This window comes from Chelonia mydas, chromosome 6 (assembly GCF_015237465.2).
Source record: "Chelonia mydas isolate rCheMyd1 chromosome 6, rCheMyd1.pri.v2, whole genome shotgun sequence".
NCBI classification, from domain to species: domain Eukaryota; kingdom Metazoa; phylum Chordata; order Testudines; family Cheloniidae; genus Chelonia; species Chelonia mydas.
This window is the reverse complement of record NC_051246.2, coordinates 120,436,524-120,453,417: the sequence shown is the minus strand read 5'-3', so window position 1 is coordinate 120,453,417 and position 16,894 is coordinate 120,436,524. Positions and strand designations below refer to the sequence as shown.

The 16,894-nt window shown below is 35.9% G+C and overlaps 1 protein-coding gene across 6 annotated transcripts in view; it reads left to right on the top strand.

The window, feature by feature from the left end:
* PPM1A (protein phosphatase, Mg2+/Mn2+ dependent 1A) overlaps window positions 1-12,573 on the top strand; it is a 50,925-nt gene extending 38,352 nt beyond the window's left edge. For 3 of the 6 annotated variants that reach the window (XM_037901150.2, XM_037901149.2, XM_043547919.1), the window contains 3 exons: window positions 2,018-2,126; window positions 7,163-7,220; window positions 10,449-12,573. In XM_037901150.2, the coding sequence (XP_037757078.1) occupies window positions 2,018-2,126; window positions 7,163-7,220; window positions 10,449-10,496 (215 nt within the window). In that variant the 3' untranslated portion in view covers window positions 10,497-12,573. Of the gene's footprint in view, window positions 1-1,972; window positions 2,127-7,162; window positions 7,221-10,448 lie in introns of those variants that run through there. The other 3 variants (XM_037901151.2, XM_037901153.2, XM_043547920.1) reach the window with 2 other exon arrangements.
* Window positions 12,574-16,894: the final 4,321 nt, after the last annotated feature.

The window sequence follows — 16,894 nt, the reverse complement described above, 5'->3', positions numbered from 1 at the left end:
TTATTTTTAGTGTAAGTACATTTTTTCCCCACTGTCTTAAATGATGAAAACATTTAGAAGGTTTAAATTAGGTCAGAGAAAGGGATGCAAGATGCATTGAAACAAAAGATAATTTAATAATTAAAAAAGAAAAAGCAATGGATTGGTTCCATTTGTTGTCATCAGTGTTATTTCAGACTGTATCTATAGTTCTATCAGAGTATAAATGTATTCATTTAGTGGTGACTGTATGTTAAATGTACTGCAGCTTTAGGTTGTGAAACTGTGTAGTTTAGGCAAACTATAAATCCCTTTATTTTTGTACAGCAGAACTTTAGCTTTAGAATGATGTAGAATATACTAGATGTTGAAGATTACACAATAAAGGAACTTGGCAAACCAAATCTGAGATCTTTGCTTTTTATTCAGATTTAAGAGTGTTAGAATTCTCTTTACTAAATGCTAGATGGTAAAATATGAATTTTGGCCATAGTTCTTGAGAAAGTGGGACATTTGAGTTTTGAGATGTTTGCCTAATGTGTAGTGTCACATGTTGGATTTCTTTCCTACTTAAAATGTAGAACTAAATAGCTAATACTTTGTACTGCAAATTTTGACATTTGGTTATTTTACTGCAAGTAAGGGTAATTGACACTGGAAACACTGGCATACTTGCATAGAATCTGGCGGCAAATTGGACTAAAACTTTTTGCATGGAAGGTTGCATCCCAGAAAACCTGTTCCGTGCACACAAATCAGTTCATGAATTTGTACTATTTTTTTTATTTAAAAGGAAAGTATACTGGTTTTAGATACTTTAGTGTAACATTAACTCACCAATATGAGTTTAAAATGGTATATTGTACATCTTGATTTTTTTTTTCCAGTATTGGGATAAAAAGATAAATTGTCAAAATATTTAAATTGAAAGTGGGTTCTCCATGTGTTCAAACTACTTTTTTCAAATACATTTTGGAAAGATTTTACTACATAAAGAATATTTAACTGTGCATGCGCATTTTTGTACACTTGCCATGACTTCCACTTGGAGATCAGCAACTCCAAGCTGATTGATTGATAAAGTATCCTTCTTAAATAATGTCTTTGAAGGAATTTATAGTGTATTGAGAAATGTATATACATTTAAATGTCATGGGATAGTAGACAATTCTCATTTACCTTGTAAAAAAAATTTTAATGGATTTCACAAAACTGGAAGAAGTCTGATTCCCCTCCCCCTCCAGAGGTGATAACTAACTTAAATTCAGCTGCAGATGTGAGTGTTCAACACTTCAGAAGATAAGGCTTAAGAAATGTAGCTATCTGTAACTTTATTCTTAGCACACTTTGCTGTGGCTACTGTAGAGAGTCTCTTGCTTACCTGATGAGAGGTGGATTGTGTTTGTTGTATGTAAAATCACCTGCTGTTGAAATATCCCTTTGAGTTAAGGACAGAGTTCTATCTTAACTCTGACATTCTTGGCTCTTGTCTGTTTATGCGTGGTGACTTTTAATGTTTTTATGTTAATAATCTGCAATCTGGTATAACTATATAAAGCATATTTTAAACAAAACACTTAACTTCTTGTTTCTTCAAAATATTATATTTTCTACCATGGCAATAACCTTTTAACATCCATTCATATAAAAAAAAAATGGACATTAAAACCCGGCTTTTTCACAGGATGTTTCTTTGGCAAAATACAATAATTATGTTCTAGTGAAGCCTATTTAGAGCTACCTAGTTTGTTTACCTGTTAAGATACCCTTTGTTATGTGATATACTAATCAAAATGATTAAAATTTTGGAAGTATAGAACTATGTGAAGAACAGATCATAGTTGGTATTTTTTTGTCAAATATACAATAGCTTTTTACAGGTACACTGGCTTTTTTGTTGTGGCACCAAAGATTAGTGTCCAACATGGTAAATGCTGTCTTTTAAAATGTTAAACTGCTTTTTGATAAAACTGAGTGTTTCAATCTTTTCAAGTTAAATTTGGACTGCACTTACAAAAAAAGTACTTCTGATTCCCAGAGATCATAAAGAAGCAGGGTGAAGGAGTACCAGACTTAGTCCACGTGATGCGTACGTTAGCAACTGAGAGCATCCCAAACCTCCCGCCAGGGGGTGAATTGGCAAGCAAGTGAGTCTACGTTAGTGTAAATGTGTTTTTGGTCTAAATTAACAGAGACTTTTTGTAAGGCCACTCTTAAAAATAAATAAATTGAAATAAGGTTTATGGGGACAAAAGGGCATCATCCATTCTCAACTAATATCTTTCACATTTTGATCTGTTTTAAGTTTGGAAAGAAATCCATGCACAAGACCGTGGTTGATTGTGGATGATAGTTTCTAAAATTAAAAATATGTGAATGTCAAACTATAGTTGCAGAAAGAATGGACTGCTTTTAAGGGTGGCCTCCTCTGTTAATTGTAGCTTAAAATGTTTACTGCTTTTACTTTTTAAGATGTAAGGGAAATGTAATGCATATAATGGCTCATTTTGAAAAGTAGTTTATGTACTTAGTTAACAAACAGCGATTACTCAGTGCATTTAATGCTTCACTTGGCAGCTTTCTTTGCTTTTGCTTTTTTGTTAAATTTATATCTCTTTTTTCTAGAATTATAAATGAGCTCTTTAGCTAATTATCCCTTTAAAGGAAATTACTGCTTCACCCTGGCTAAGCAGGGGATTGAATTTAAAGCTTTATACAGATTCATTTTGATTGTTGTCTTGAAGAAATAGTCTGAAACAGACTTACTAATTTTATACATTAGCATTAAACCATCAAAGAATTCAAATCTCAAGCTCCTCTGTCCAGAAAACCAACCAATTTTAGTACAGATTGCTCACAAACCAATATTTTTCTATTTAAAATGTATGTAATATGAATACATTATAAATCATCTATTTCAAATGTTATCATTTTCATAGTGTGGTGTTTGCTTAAGCATGATAGCTTTCTTTTAGTTGTCTTTGTAATAAATTATCTCTGTTAGAGTTGTCAGTTATGACTTTCAGTGAGCAATAAACAGCTAGACTCCAGAGCAAATGAACTTCTAAAGAAACAAAAACCTTGTTTTCATGCTAATGTTTCAGTATTTTTTTTTAAAAAAAAGAGAGAAAACTGACCAGGCATTATGAGATGTCAAAATGGTATCTATTTTTAGAATATATTTTTCTTTGAAGCATCATTGAGTCTGAGTTCTTGTTGATACATTTGGCAAATCTAAATATTGTAACATTAAATTGGAATGTATATCATTCTTTTGACTCATCTTTCTAGCTCTGTTTTTTTTTGTTTTTTTCCCCCTTCTGTTGGACTTGTGAGCAAGTCTCTTCTACTGCACCTGACTTAAGAGTATTTTTATGGTGCTAGTGAAAGTGGTGAAAACAAACACCTTTTCATGGGAGACTGTTACCTGTGTTGCAGTAGAGCTACATAACCCTGAGATGTTAGATCTGTTCTGTTTGTTATTAATCTGTTTATAGGACACAGTATATGTTACCCAATTGGACTACCTGGTTGATTTAAATAACCTAGACTGCAGCTAATTTTAAGGTAGACTGTCAGTGTTGAGACTAAAAATTGACTTTTACTCCCATCCCATGTTGGTGTTTCTGACTTCAGGATTCTCTCGTGGGTGTTTGTGTGTGATGATTTTGCAAACCAATTGTTATGGCTTATTGGTTTTGTTTTAAAGAAATGTCTGCGATACCTGAAATCAACTGTGTAACTGAGCATACACTGATTTGTTTAGTCTGAGTTGCAGGCATTTAGCTAGTTAGTGAACAAATGCAATAGCAGCTTAGGCCCAGATTCAAGAAACCATTCCCTGTTCAGGGACAGCACTTAAAGAATCTGCTCAAATCGCAGTGAAGTCAGTGGGGATTTAAGAATGTTTTTAACTTTTAAATAAAAACAATGAGGAGTCCTTGTGGCACCTTAGAGACTAATAAATTTATTTGGGCATAAGCTTTCATGGGCTATAACCCACTTCATCAAATGCATGGAGTGAAAAATACAGTAGGCAGGTATGAGTATACAGCACATGAAAAGACGGAAGTTGTCTTACCAAGTTGAGGGTCAATGCTAACAAGGCCAATTCAGTTAGGGTGGATGTGGCCCATTCCCAACAAGAAGGTATAAGTATCAACAGAGGGAAAATTACTTTTTGTAGTGACCCAGCCACTCCCAGTCTTTATTCAGACCTAATTTGATGGTGTCAAGTTTGCAAATAAATTCCAGCTCTGTAGTTTCTCTTTGAAGGTTTTTTTTGTTGAAGAATGGCCACTTTAAGTCTGTTATTGAGTGCAGGGAAATTCAAGTGCTCTCCTACTGGTTTTTGAATGTTACAATTCTTGATGTCTGACCCAGGAACCAACCCCGGCAACAAACCCCGTTGCCAACTCTGTCTGCATATCTATTCAAGGGACACCATCATAGGACCTAACCACATCAGCCACACCATCAGGGGCTCGTTCACCTGCACATCTACCAATGTGATATATGTGCCAGCAATGCCCCTCTGCCATGTGCATTGGCCAAACCGGACTGTGTCTATGCAAAAGAATAAATGGACACAAATCAGACATCCAAATAAATTTGGATCCAAATTATGCCCAAATAAATTTGCTAGTTTCTCAGGTGCCGCAAGGACTCCTTGTCGTTTTTGCTGATACAGACTAACACAGCTACCCCTCTGAAACCTTTAACTTTTAAATGTGTGCTTAATTAAGTTACTGAACTGGGCCTTAATGTAACTCAAAAGGATGCTGTTGATTTGAAAATCACATTTATCTAAAAATTGTCTACTTGTAACACCTGAGATAATTATGTCTAAAAGATTAGAGAGAGGTCTGTTTTTCAGTTTGTACATGGAATATCACTTTTTGATGCTCAGTTTTGCTGTTTCCCTTGTTTATCTAGGACTTTTCAAACAGCAAGGGGGTCGGGGAAGGAAAAGACTTTTTTTTTAAAAAAAGAGAGAGAAATGTTATGGTAAACCCACACATTTTTCAAGGGAAATCAAGGACAGTGATAGTACCTGAAACTACTTATAAATCTTTTATAAAAATTGACTAGATGTCAAAATGATGGGGTTCTGAAAAAGTCCTGGGTCGTGTTTGATTTGTTGTACTGCCATGCTCTGTTAAAGGAAATAATTTTCTCAATTATTTTAATTATAAAACACTTTTTTTTTTTTTTTTTGAATGAGTAATTTAGAGTATTTTACTGATTAAATTTCAGGTTTGACATGATTGCATAGCTAGCTGCTTCGTCTTTTGAGAATCTTTTCACAGAGACAGCATTATTATTGGGACGTTTTTATCATGCTGAAAAATTTTATCTATTAAAATTAGAAGCAAAAAGTTTAGTTTAAAAAGCTAAAGCTGAAATTTTTTCAGTGGAGTCCAGCAATTCCCTAAAACAGTATAACTTTCTCTTCAAAAATTGTACACCTTTTGGAATTCTAGACAATGGGATGTCTGGAAATGAGCAGGTAATAGATCCAGATTGTTACCCATGGCCTTATAATCAATCCTTACCTTGTTTACGCTGTCCTCAAGTTACTAGGTGATTCTTGGAAGTGGATGTGCTGATTAGGATCTTCCTTGTTCCCTTGTCCCGTTTGCTGTTCTCTGCCTATCATGGATCTCCCTGCTTATTCCTCACCCAAAGTCCCTCATTCCAAAACTAGATACACCAACCCACACCCTTGCTAGCATGCTACCAACATGGCCCCTCCAGGATACTGACCCCTTTACATTTTCCTGTATTTCTTACACTATCCCTGAACATATGCCTGGAGTCCATAATAGGTCAGTTTATATTTATAAGTATTGAAAAAAATTAAAATAGCTCATTCTGAGTGTAGCCCAGTCTGCAATCACGACTAACAGAAAGACAAGGGGAAGGGCTACATTCTGCCACTTTAAGGCATGAAGATGTGAGCAGAGCACTTCTCCACCTGACCCTATTGTACAGAGTAAGAACTGAGGCATTCTTCAGCTTTGTCCCCCATTCCCCCCTCCCCCGCAAAAAACTCCTGTCATCCAGGAAAAAAGTCTTTAAAATCTCTTACTTGTATTAGACCTTCATTTTCCTAGTTATATCATGCTTGCTGAGGAAGGCGAGTGCTTCCTCTTCCCCTTAGCATTCCACTGTTTTTTAGTATTGTTGCTCTAACGAACCCCTTGTTAATCTCTTTCCTTACAGTTAGGTAAGCAGGGATCACAAGCTATTTTTATGTTTTATTATATAGCTTTGTAATTAACCCTCTACTCTGCATCCACCCCCAAAGTGCAATCAGCAAGGCACAAAAATGGGGAGGGGAGGAGTACCAAAGCCAAGCTGTTTTGTGAGACATTACACAAATTTAAAGTTCAGATGTGAGCAAAAGGTAAATTTCAACACACTATAAACTCATTTGCTGATTTTTACCAAATTCCGCAGGAATATATGTTACAGGATGAGAGATGCTATACAAAATTTCTGTTTTAAGTTAAAATTGGTTTCTTTTGAAGGATAATTGTAAAAGGGAATTGAAAATTGGGCATGCAATGGGAAGCTGCTACTGCTCTATTTTAAAAAAAAAAAAAAAAAAAAAAAAACCTAACAAGATTTATAATGGAAACTAACTTAAACCAAACTAAGAATGCAGAGTTTTCATTAAGGGGCGCACAAAAAATTGTATTCAGAAAATACAAATATAGTGCTCTCTTGTGAAAAATATTATCTTTGTACAGCAATGGTGTATTATTTACTGCCACCATATCCCGCAAGCACACAAATGCATATTGTTTATGCTGCTCATCACTCTGTAACCTCCTTGTCTTATTACTTCGAAGACAAAATGTGGGCATGCCCCGATAGTATATCAAGAGCAGACAGTCTAATTGAAAAGTCTCATATGCAAATATGTAATTTTCCATTTTGTTGGCAAAACCCTTAGGAGTGTTTACCTTTTTAAACTGTCTCTTCTTGAATCCAAAAGAGAGCACTGCATAAATTATATGGAAACATAGCTTTACTTGCAAAAAACTTAAGTTCTATACATTTTGAATCTTTTTACCATTTTTAAAGTTTTGCGTTTTAGTACGTCATGACTGCATTTAGGAAATATGTGACTTCATTTAAAAAAATCCTTAACATTTTGTTTTCTGCTTTGGTTTAGACGGAGTGTGATTGAAGCTGTTTATAACAGACTGAACCCCTATAGAAATGATGATGCTGTAAGTACTTTCATTCTCCCATCATTTCCATCCTACCCTTTGAAGTCTTTCAGCTTGTTTGTGCAGACCCTACCACAACTCTTTGAAGGGGGAGGGATTTTTTCCAAAAGTGCGTTCTGTAGACTGTGCCCTGTGAGTTCTCTTCTGCCCTTTCCCTCATCTGAACCTTCAGAACTCTCATTTGTTTTTATCCTCTATCAGTTCAAGACTTGAAAGTCTGATTGTATTCTGTCTCCATTTCCACACATCTGGTGCCAGATCCCACCACTAGTAGCAGATATGGTCTTGTTTTGAGATATCTAATTTTATTTGGTTCATCCCTAATACCACAGAGATAGTGGGAAATCTGTGTTAAAATATTTTTTATTAAGGTATCATTTTGTGAAATTTTAATTCCCCGAATTAGAGGCAAAAGTGTTCTTTTTGTAACTTTCTGCTGGATACTTAGTAGTTTAATAGTTGCTATGATTAGCATATTTACAATTCTAGTTCAGTTAACATAATTTTCTGATCATTGGATTATATTATGCTGTAACTTCCCTAATATATTTTTCACAGTGAACATTCAATAAAAACAATTTTAAAATGGGAACAGTAACTCCATTTTCAACTGAATTTAGCTTTAAATTCTTGGGAGTGCTTTGTCTCAGAAAGAAAGCAGTTACTTTTTTAATATCTCTGGCAACTAATACCATTAATATGATTTTTTTTTAATTAACAAAAAATTATATAAGTGAAATGCAGTTTGCAAATGTTTTGGCGTTAACAGAAGCTGTACAGTTGGTCTTAAACTTTATTTGCTACAGTTTACAGTGAGCCTCTTCTAGTCTTGTCTCCTCCCACATCTAAGAAATTGATCCAGATCTATAACTGAAATGGAACTATCCCTGCATGGGGATGATATGCAGTCATTCATTGTATAACTCTTCTGCGAATGTACAGTATGCAAATCTAAGTGTCATTGGTAGTCCTAGTACAGAAATTTGCATAGTATGTAGTCAGTAAGTAAATTTCTGCACTTTGACTTGGTGCTGACTTTATCCATGTTCTCTGACAAACATGGCCACATCAGATTCTCACTCTGGCTATCCTAGTCCTTTCTAACTTCTGCTTTCTACTACTTGTAGTCCCAAAGGAAGGCTTAGACATTACTCTTAGAAATCATAATTTTTAAAAAGTGAATAATTCATTTTAATTCTCATGACCAATCTTCTCTCTCAGGTCCTGCAAAGAGAAAATCCTATTAATCCTATTAAATTCTACTTAACAGCTGAATAAGGAGTACAGGGCTCTACATCAGCTCCACCAATCTAAAGTAGTGAGAGATGGCATTGCTCAGACATATTCTAAACAGCAGCCTCTTTCCTCTTAAAGTGATGCCTCTGACTGTGTAAACACAATCTTGCTAACAACTTCTGATCAGTAAAACTGATGGGCAGTCCAGTATTCCTCATTCAACTTTTTTCTGTTAAATTCTTTGTGCAGAGGGGAAAGAGGATGAAAAAAGTATGAGGAGGGAAAGAGGAACAGAGCATAACTTATATAAGGACATTCCAAGACACACAAAACTATGTTAAAATGGAGTTAAGGCTAATAGTTTAATAACTTGAAGGTAAAAGTGTTACAGGGATGTTGTAATTATCCAAGAACCAAGTATTGCAAATTCAGATCATTCAGAGTGAAGGCTACACTTAAAACAAACCTAAACATATTAAAGTACAGAAATGTACAATTAAGATACCCATGCAATCTTAACTCTTCCCTGTAGTGATACCATATGGCCATTTTAGGGTTCATGGTTCCAGATTATACTGATTTTTAACAGTTTTTGCAATATTTTCCCCCTTGTATCATTACAAGAGAAGAATTTAGGTTGCTTTGGGTGCTCTGTATATTTTCCATATCTTAACATGTTTAAATTTCTTTTAAATCTGAACTCTCAATAAATTACTTAGGATGTGACTTAGATTCTAAGCCTTCCTTACAGCAAGAGGGTTGAGAATAGGTTGCCAGGCGTGTGGTTTTCAACCGGAACGCCCGGTCGAAAAGGGACCCTGGTGGCTCCGGTCAGCACCGCTGAAAGTCCGATTGGCAGTGCAGTGGGGCTAAGGCAGGCTCCTCGCCTGCCCTGGCTACGTGAGGCTCCTGGAAACAACCAGAATGTCCCTGCAGCCCCTAGGTGCAGGTGTGACCAGGGAATCTCTGCACGCTGTTCCTGCCCCTGTGCCTGGGAGCTGGACATGCTGGCTGCTTCCAGGAGTTGCAGGGAGCCTGCCTTAGCCCTGCTGCATCTCCGACTGGGAGCCGCCTGCGGTAAGCGCCACCCGGCTGGAGCCTGAACCCCCACCCACACCCCAACCCCAGCCCTGAGCCCCCTCCTGCATCCAACCCCCCTCCCACACCCCAACCCCCTGCCCCAGCCCAAAGCTCACTCCTACACTCCAGACCTCTCCTCATCCTTGGCCTCACCCCAGAGCCTGCACCCCCTCCAACACCCCAACCTCCTATCCCAGCCCAGAGCCTGCTTCCACACTCCAAACCCCTTCGCCCCAGTCTGAAGCTCCCTTCTGCACCCTAAACCCTTCATCCCAGGCCCCAGCTTGGAGCTCGCACCCCTCCTGCACCCCTGCCCCAGCCTAGAGCCCACTCCTGCACCTGAACCCCTCATTTCTGGCCCCACCCTAAAGCCTGTAGCCCCAGCCAAAGCCCTCACCCCCTCCCACACCCCTGCCCCAGCCCAATGAAAGTGAGTGAGGGTGGGGGGGGTGGACTGAGGGGTGGGGCCTTGGGGCAAGGGTGTTCAGTTTTGTGTGATTAGAAAGTTGGCTACCCTAGTTGAGAAGGCAGTCAGAGTAGGTAGAACATAATTAAGAATAACAGGAAATATGCTCCCTGTGAACTTAGCACACCTACAAGAAATTGTCCAAATAGATACGTTTAGTGTACTGTACATTTTAGGTTATACTGGTAATGTTTTTGAATGTGCTGGTTTTGAAGTTAACAATTATTTTGAGCAGCTTTAAACATTTAGAAAACATTAAAGTATATTACACTTTAGACCAGGGGTTAAAAAACTGCTTTAGTGCTAGCTAATATTTACTGAATTAAAATAGTTTAATGAATGTACATTTTTGCATGTTAGGAATAGTGTTTTACAAGTATCTAGTATGAAACCTTTCATTAAAAGGGAAAGACTCCTACAATTATCCATATTTTTACCCTTTTCAGTCTGGATTATCCAGAAACTGCTGTAATTTTGGGCACTCCAGACTTTAAAGGGTTCCTTCTTTTTTCTCTATTAAGGACTCCGCATCAACTGATGATATGTGGTAAAACTGCCCATCTAGCTGTGGAGTTTACATTCATCCTCCAGTTGAAAGTGCAGCCCAACCTCAGTGACCCTTCTTAACGTCCATCCTCAACCTTATTTAAAGAAGGGATTATGATGTGTTGGTGAGAGTGACTACACCAGAAAACTACAGCAGTACGACATCTAGCCCAGGAACTGATGTTTTTTTTTGTAAAACAGACTTCTGTAAACGTGATTTCAAACCATAATTCATGTTGTAAATCAGACTCCAGCAATTTATGTTGTATGATTTTGTTTTTGTAAAGTGCAATTGTCCTTGTACAAAATGCTCATATTTAATTATGAATTGCTTTAAATCACTATAAAGGTTAGAAGAAATGTTTGGCTTGTTGTGTGATGCAACAAATATATAGCCCTTTAAATTTATGTTGTGGTTTTGGATTGCAAGGAGCAGCAGCCTAGCCAGCTAGATGCTCAAGAGGTGCACAAAACTGTAAGATTACTTTTTATTTTATATATAAAGATGAACATTCGGACAATTTATCCCAACTGTAGTATATGAATTTGCTTGGCAGTGGGGAAAAATAACTAACATACTGCTCGTTCTCCAACAAACCTATCTTTTTATGTTTTCTATTGCTATTTACTATGGTCCCAGTCCTGCTACCACTTTAAATCAATGAGGGTTTCGGCTGTGACTTCAGGGGAAGCAGGATCGTGCTGTATAATACAGATCAATCATAAGTATATGAATTTTGAGGTTAGAATGCCTTGATTCTTTGCACCTCTTTTTTACAAACCCTTATCCAAAATTACTAATCACTTGAGCAAGAGGGAGCAACTTTCTACATACAGTAGGAGTCTGCAGCATTTTTACTATCCTGATTGGCTGAGTCTGCTGCTGTTCCAAGTAAAATATTCTGAATTCCATTTTATCAATAAAGCTTGATTTAACAAACAAGACACTTAATCTTATATGTGTAATTCCTCTTTTTTTCCTGCCTTTTGAAATTCTGTGCCATTGTAAATGAGATTTCACATGTGAAAAAATATTTTTAATAATTGGTAGCCCATTTTTAAAATGGGGAGAACTTTGACTGTTGCCCAAGGCATAGACAGACACTGGAACATGTAGTGGGTTTAATCTGTTACTCTGTTTTACATGGATTTATTTCAGGCTTTTTGTTTTTCACTGAGATGAGTATCAGTTTGAATTTGCCTACTGTTTAATGAAAATACATTTGTCAAAGCCTGACAATCTTAACATTTTATGGCATGTGTGTTTTTAATTGACCCACTTATTTAGAATGAGAAACTAGTGGTTAAACAGTATTTGTGATTTGAAATATAGCATGTTGACTATGTAACTGGTCATTAAAATTAAATTCTAAATTAAAAATTTATAAGGGTAATAAACATAAACTAAATTGATTTAAGCTTAACTTTCTCCCATTGAACATACAAAAAGTAAGTTTTCAAATCAGTCGTGTTTGCAAAACTACTGTTTTGTGCACCTTGTATTCTTGTCGTCTTAGGTTGAGGATATTGTGTTTGTTGTTAATATTTAGTTTACTTTAATCATTCAGTAGGCAGAGTCCCCAAAAGGAAAATCAGTAAAATATAAGTAGCTTGTAACACTTACCACAACTAAACAAAAAATCAAAACTTGGTGTAAAATTACTTTTTGATAGGAAAATGTAGTACAATGCGTTTTGCTATATTTGTCTTTTCCCTAACTTTGAAATATACATATTTGTATATATAGCCTTAAAACTAATGCAGAGTTAGGGAACTTTGAACAGTGAAAAAGTAACTTATAGTGTCTCAGAATTAAGTATAGTATATACCAGCAAAATCTTTCTTTTATCCCTCTTGTTTATGTGGGGTGCTTAAACAAACGTAACTTCATTGTATTCAGTTTGTAATCTGTTCAAGCATGAATGAAGAAACCATAAGCACTATTTGTATTTATAAATTTATAGCAATTTTTGGTTAAAGAACCAATTCCTTACCTACCTACAAATAAATGCTTAAAATGTCTAATTTTGTTGTAGAGTGCAAAACTATAATAATGTCATAAGTTATAGCTTCGCAAGCACCTAATTAACAAATGTATTTAATACTACACAGTATACTAGTACAGAAAGCTAAACTTATTTTTAGGATTAGGCAGATAAAGTTCTGTTCTTTACTTTTCTACATAGACTAAAGTTTAGTTCTGGAAACTGCAAAACCTTGAACTGGACTGTGGAAACTTTGAGACCTAAAATCTTTAAAAATCACAAGCAAAATTGTGGTAGAAAGCCATACTTCAAATATAATCACTTAAAATGTGTCATAATGACATACTGTGTACTAAAAGCATTTTCATATGAGTGGCCCTTCCTAAAAATATAGAGAACATAATTCTTCTGCTATTGCTACCAGTGCTGTAACTAGGTTTGGAGGTAAAGGAGGAATGTCTATTGCAATCCTTTCTTTTTCTGCCTTATGTTCAGCGCTTTTGTGTGGTCAGAGCACTGAATCTATTATATGTGCATAAACACTGCCATTCTAGGTACAGATTTTGATTACAAAATACATGTATTAAGTACATAAACATTCTTGCAAAGGAGTAGCTGGTCTTTTCATGAATCTGCAAAAAAAAAAAAATCTTAAAAAGGCACTTTTGCACCTTTGTGCATTTCCTTTTTGCACCAGTTAAACTTTTTTTAATGCTAAAAACATTAGCACCTCAGGGGCAAGGCAGCAGAATTTTTGAAGTATTGTGTGCTATTTATTTCTCTCGGGAAAAGATTCCTGTGTGACAAAAATGCAAACGATGTGCTGTTCAAAAATGTATTTTGAATAGATGTTCAAAAAGGATGGTCCCAATTTGCTTGTTTTTAAAAAGAAATGACATTTTGTAAAGCTATTTTGCTTCATATGCCATGCAAGTTTCTGTGTTTTTCTTTATATTTGACAGCTTCACTGTTTTCAGTTTCTGTGAATATTGTTATAGTCAGATTAAATGTTTCACTGATCATTTTGGGAAAATATTGTACTGCTTTATAGATAACACTGTTTCAAATAATCTTAAACTACTCTCACTAATTCAGCTTTGGGGAGGTATTTTATTCAAGGTAGAATTTTAAAATGTATTAACTTTTTTTTAAAACCAGTGTTAAATTTATTAAATGCAATTTCATTTTTAATAAATGGGGCACTAGATTTGCACTTTAAAGTGCGTGGGAGACCCCTGCATTCATACAGAGTCCTAAAAAGTCTGGGTGCAGGACTCTTGTCATGCATTGTAAATTGCAAATCTAGGTCCTTTACAGTTGGCTTGCTGTGGTGCTAGTCCGTCAGTACCGCTATAGAGAGCTTGTCACTTTGCCATCGTTCAATTTCATCCTTCGGCGGAAGTCAGAATCAGAGAAAAGAATTTCATCTGCATGTCTTTATAGTGTGCTGAATTGGGGTAATCCCAGGACAGTCGACCATTACAGCAAGATGTCTGAAGAATATTAACCAGTAGTTCAGTAACTACAACACTCTCTCTTGATGATGATTATTTTTCTAACCTACAGCACTTAACATCTTGTAATTATGGATATTGACTGACTTTTGAACATCAGAACTATCTACTGCAAAGTTAATGCATCCTCAGTTGTATAGGTTAAAATATGAATAAAAAAGTTACTGGTCATTTTGCTCAGTCCAAGAATTTGAAAATTCATAAGGTAATTCAACAAACTGAAATAAGGAATATAGCATTTATTGCAATTATTTTCCTCCTGCTAGTGCCATCTTAACTAAACTAAACTTTTGACTGTTACATTATGAATAGGATGGACAACAAGGCAACCTTTTGGCTGAACACTGCTGTTAATCATTTTTAAAAAAATATTTTGAGTAAATCCTTTAGCAGCTCCTTGCAAGGGAGTGTAAAGGTCTTTGCTTGTATATCTCCTTATAGAATGGATTTAAAATATAAGCATTTTGCTTTAGTATTAAATATTCATTTTTTGTTAAACCACTATTGAATAGAAGTTTCTTTAGCTTTATACAGGAGTGTCACTGAAAAAAATCGGGTTATTTTGCTTCTGGTAGCTCTGTACAAACATGAAGGCGTAATTCCTCTCCTGAAGGGCTGACAAGATGGCTGCCACCATCTGGCGACTAATAAGTATCAGTTGTAATTGAACTTTATTCCCAAATATATCAGCATTCATTCATGCTGACAAATGCTTTTTACTTTACGAAGCTTTGTATTAACATGTTTTTTCAGATTAGGTAACACTTTACGTTCAAATAGTTTGATATGTTTGAATACTATGAATTGGTGTGAAAGTTTTTAAACTTTTAATTTAGAGCATGATGTATAATATTAGGCAGCAGAGTATTATAAAACTTTTACTCTTTTTACTATAAATATTCTTTGCTGATGAGTTGCTCCATGGGAAATAGAAAATGTACTATATGTAGGTAAAGAGAACTGCAGTTGACAAATTTAGTGTAATGGAGTGGTCCAATTTGCTGCCAGGCTTCACTTCACTTAGATGTGAAAATGATTTTTTTAGCCCCCATTGTAGCTCCTTGTTAGTGTCTAAAAATACATGTTCATAAATTGTTGTTTGGTCTTCACAGTGTTGGCTCAAATTAGGTCACTTTTGATTAGATGGACTCTCAACACTTCAAAAATAAATTGGTGTTGTGAGAAATGCTCAAACCGTGTGAATTTTCTGAAAGCTGTGCTGAGCAAAATGAATGCCATCTCTTATGTGAACTGCAAAGTCAACATGGAAATTGAGTGAAGCTTAGAAGTATGTGCTGACCAGACTACAGAAGAATTCAACTCAGAAATCAGACTTTGCAATAAACTGCATGATTGGTCCCCGATCTGGAGCATTTCTGAAGTCAGTGGGTCTCTGTGCATGCACAGGAATATACCTGCTGTGGTTCATTGCTGGGCTGCTTAGGTCTGTTTAAATGAAATTGCTTTGCTATATTGTCAGTGTGCTGTAATGGTGATTTCAGAATCCTGTGCCATGGCAATTGCTGTCATAGCAACTCTTGTAAGAAGCCATAGTAATAATTTTTTTAAAAAATTCCCCTCCCTGTCCCTGTCATTCAGGTTCCCTGGACATGCCAGAATGCCCTCTTTTTTGTGATGTGTCAAGGGTGCTGTATTTATACTGTCCTACTTCAAAAGCACACTTTTTCAGCGAAGTCTATCAACCTGGTCAACTGATTATTGAAAAATAAACTAAAAATTGCACTGCCCTGTGATCTTCTGATCACCTCTTTTTGTCTAGTTAGATTATAAACTTGAGAGCATGGTCCATTTTTTTCTCTTTCCTCTGAGTAGCACTGAGTATATTGGAGCTTGACAAATATTTGTGATATGACTCGCATTAAAGTGAGAGTGGGGAAAATTAAACTAAAACTAAATGTAATTATCTGTCGAAGTAGTTTACAATTTGTTATTGGGGGAGGTCTCCAGCATATTTCTGGGTTTAACTTAATTTTTGTTTTAGCTTTGCAGTACACTTAATACCCCATAAAGTGTTTATTCTTCATATGTGGTCATTGTTTTAAGACCCTTAGTATTCCAACCTAAAGGACTCATCCTGTTTTTCTCGTGTTTGTTAGTTTCTCTCAACCTTAATGTTTAAGGAGATTTGATTTATATAATTTTTCTTTTATGGGGACATGAGGTCAGTAATTCACATTAAAATATGGTTCTACTCTGAAAAGTTACTTTAAAAAAATTGTGATACTAATATTGATTTACCTCTGTTATCACATCCAAGGATCATATCCATTCAGTTTACAAGTAAAAATGTTTTTAGTTCTATTCCTGCAAATTCTTAAAGTCCCTGAATCTGAAAGTCAAGCTGGGTTCTTTCTGTGCCATTCCTCTCCAACAATAAAGATTCTGCTTTCAGAACTTTGGGCCTAATCTTTCAAGCACTACTAGATGTCAGAGTTTTTAAAATTATTTACTTTCCTAGTGGGATTTTCAGAAGCACCTAAGTGCCTAACTCCCCTTGAAATCAGTGGGATTTAGATGCCTATCTGCATCTTTAGGTGCCTACGTATCTTTGAAAATATGGCCCATAGTGCTTACCCCTACAGCTGACCAGTACTATTCATGCTAGCAAGAACTATGCTGGGTAATAAGCTTTTTTTTTTTTTAATTTAGTACGGGGTCTCTACTTCTCAACTCTGTTGACTATGCACAAGCCAGGTTACAAGTCAGCTCGCTCTTCATAGCTGTTGGGCTTTAAAGAGCTAACAGGAGTAGCGTGGTTTTTGTTTTTAACTGTAGTCAACAAAGTAAATAGGCAGGACTCTGAATATACACAGGGAGCAGGTTAAC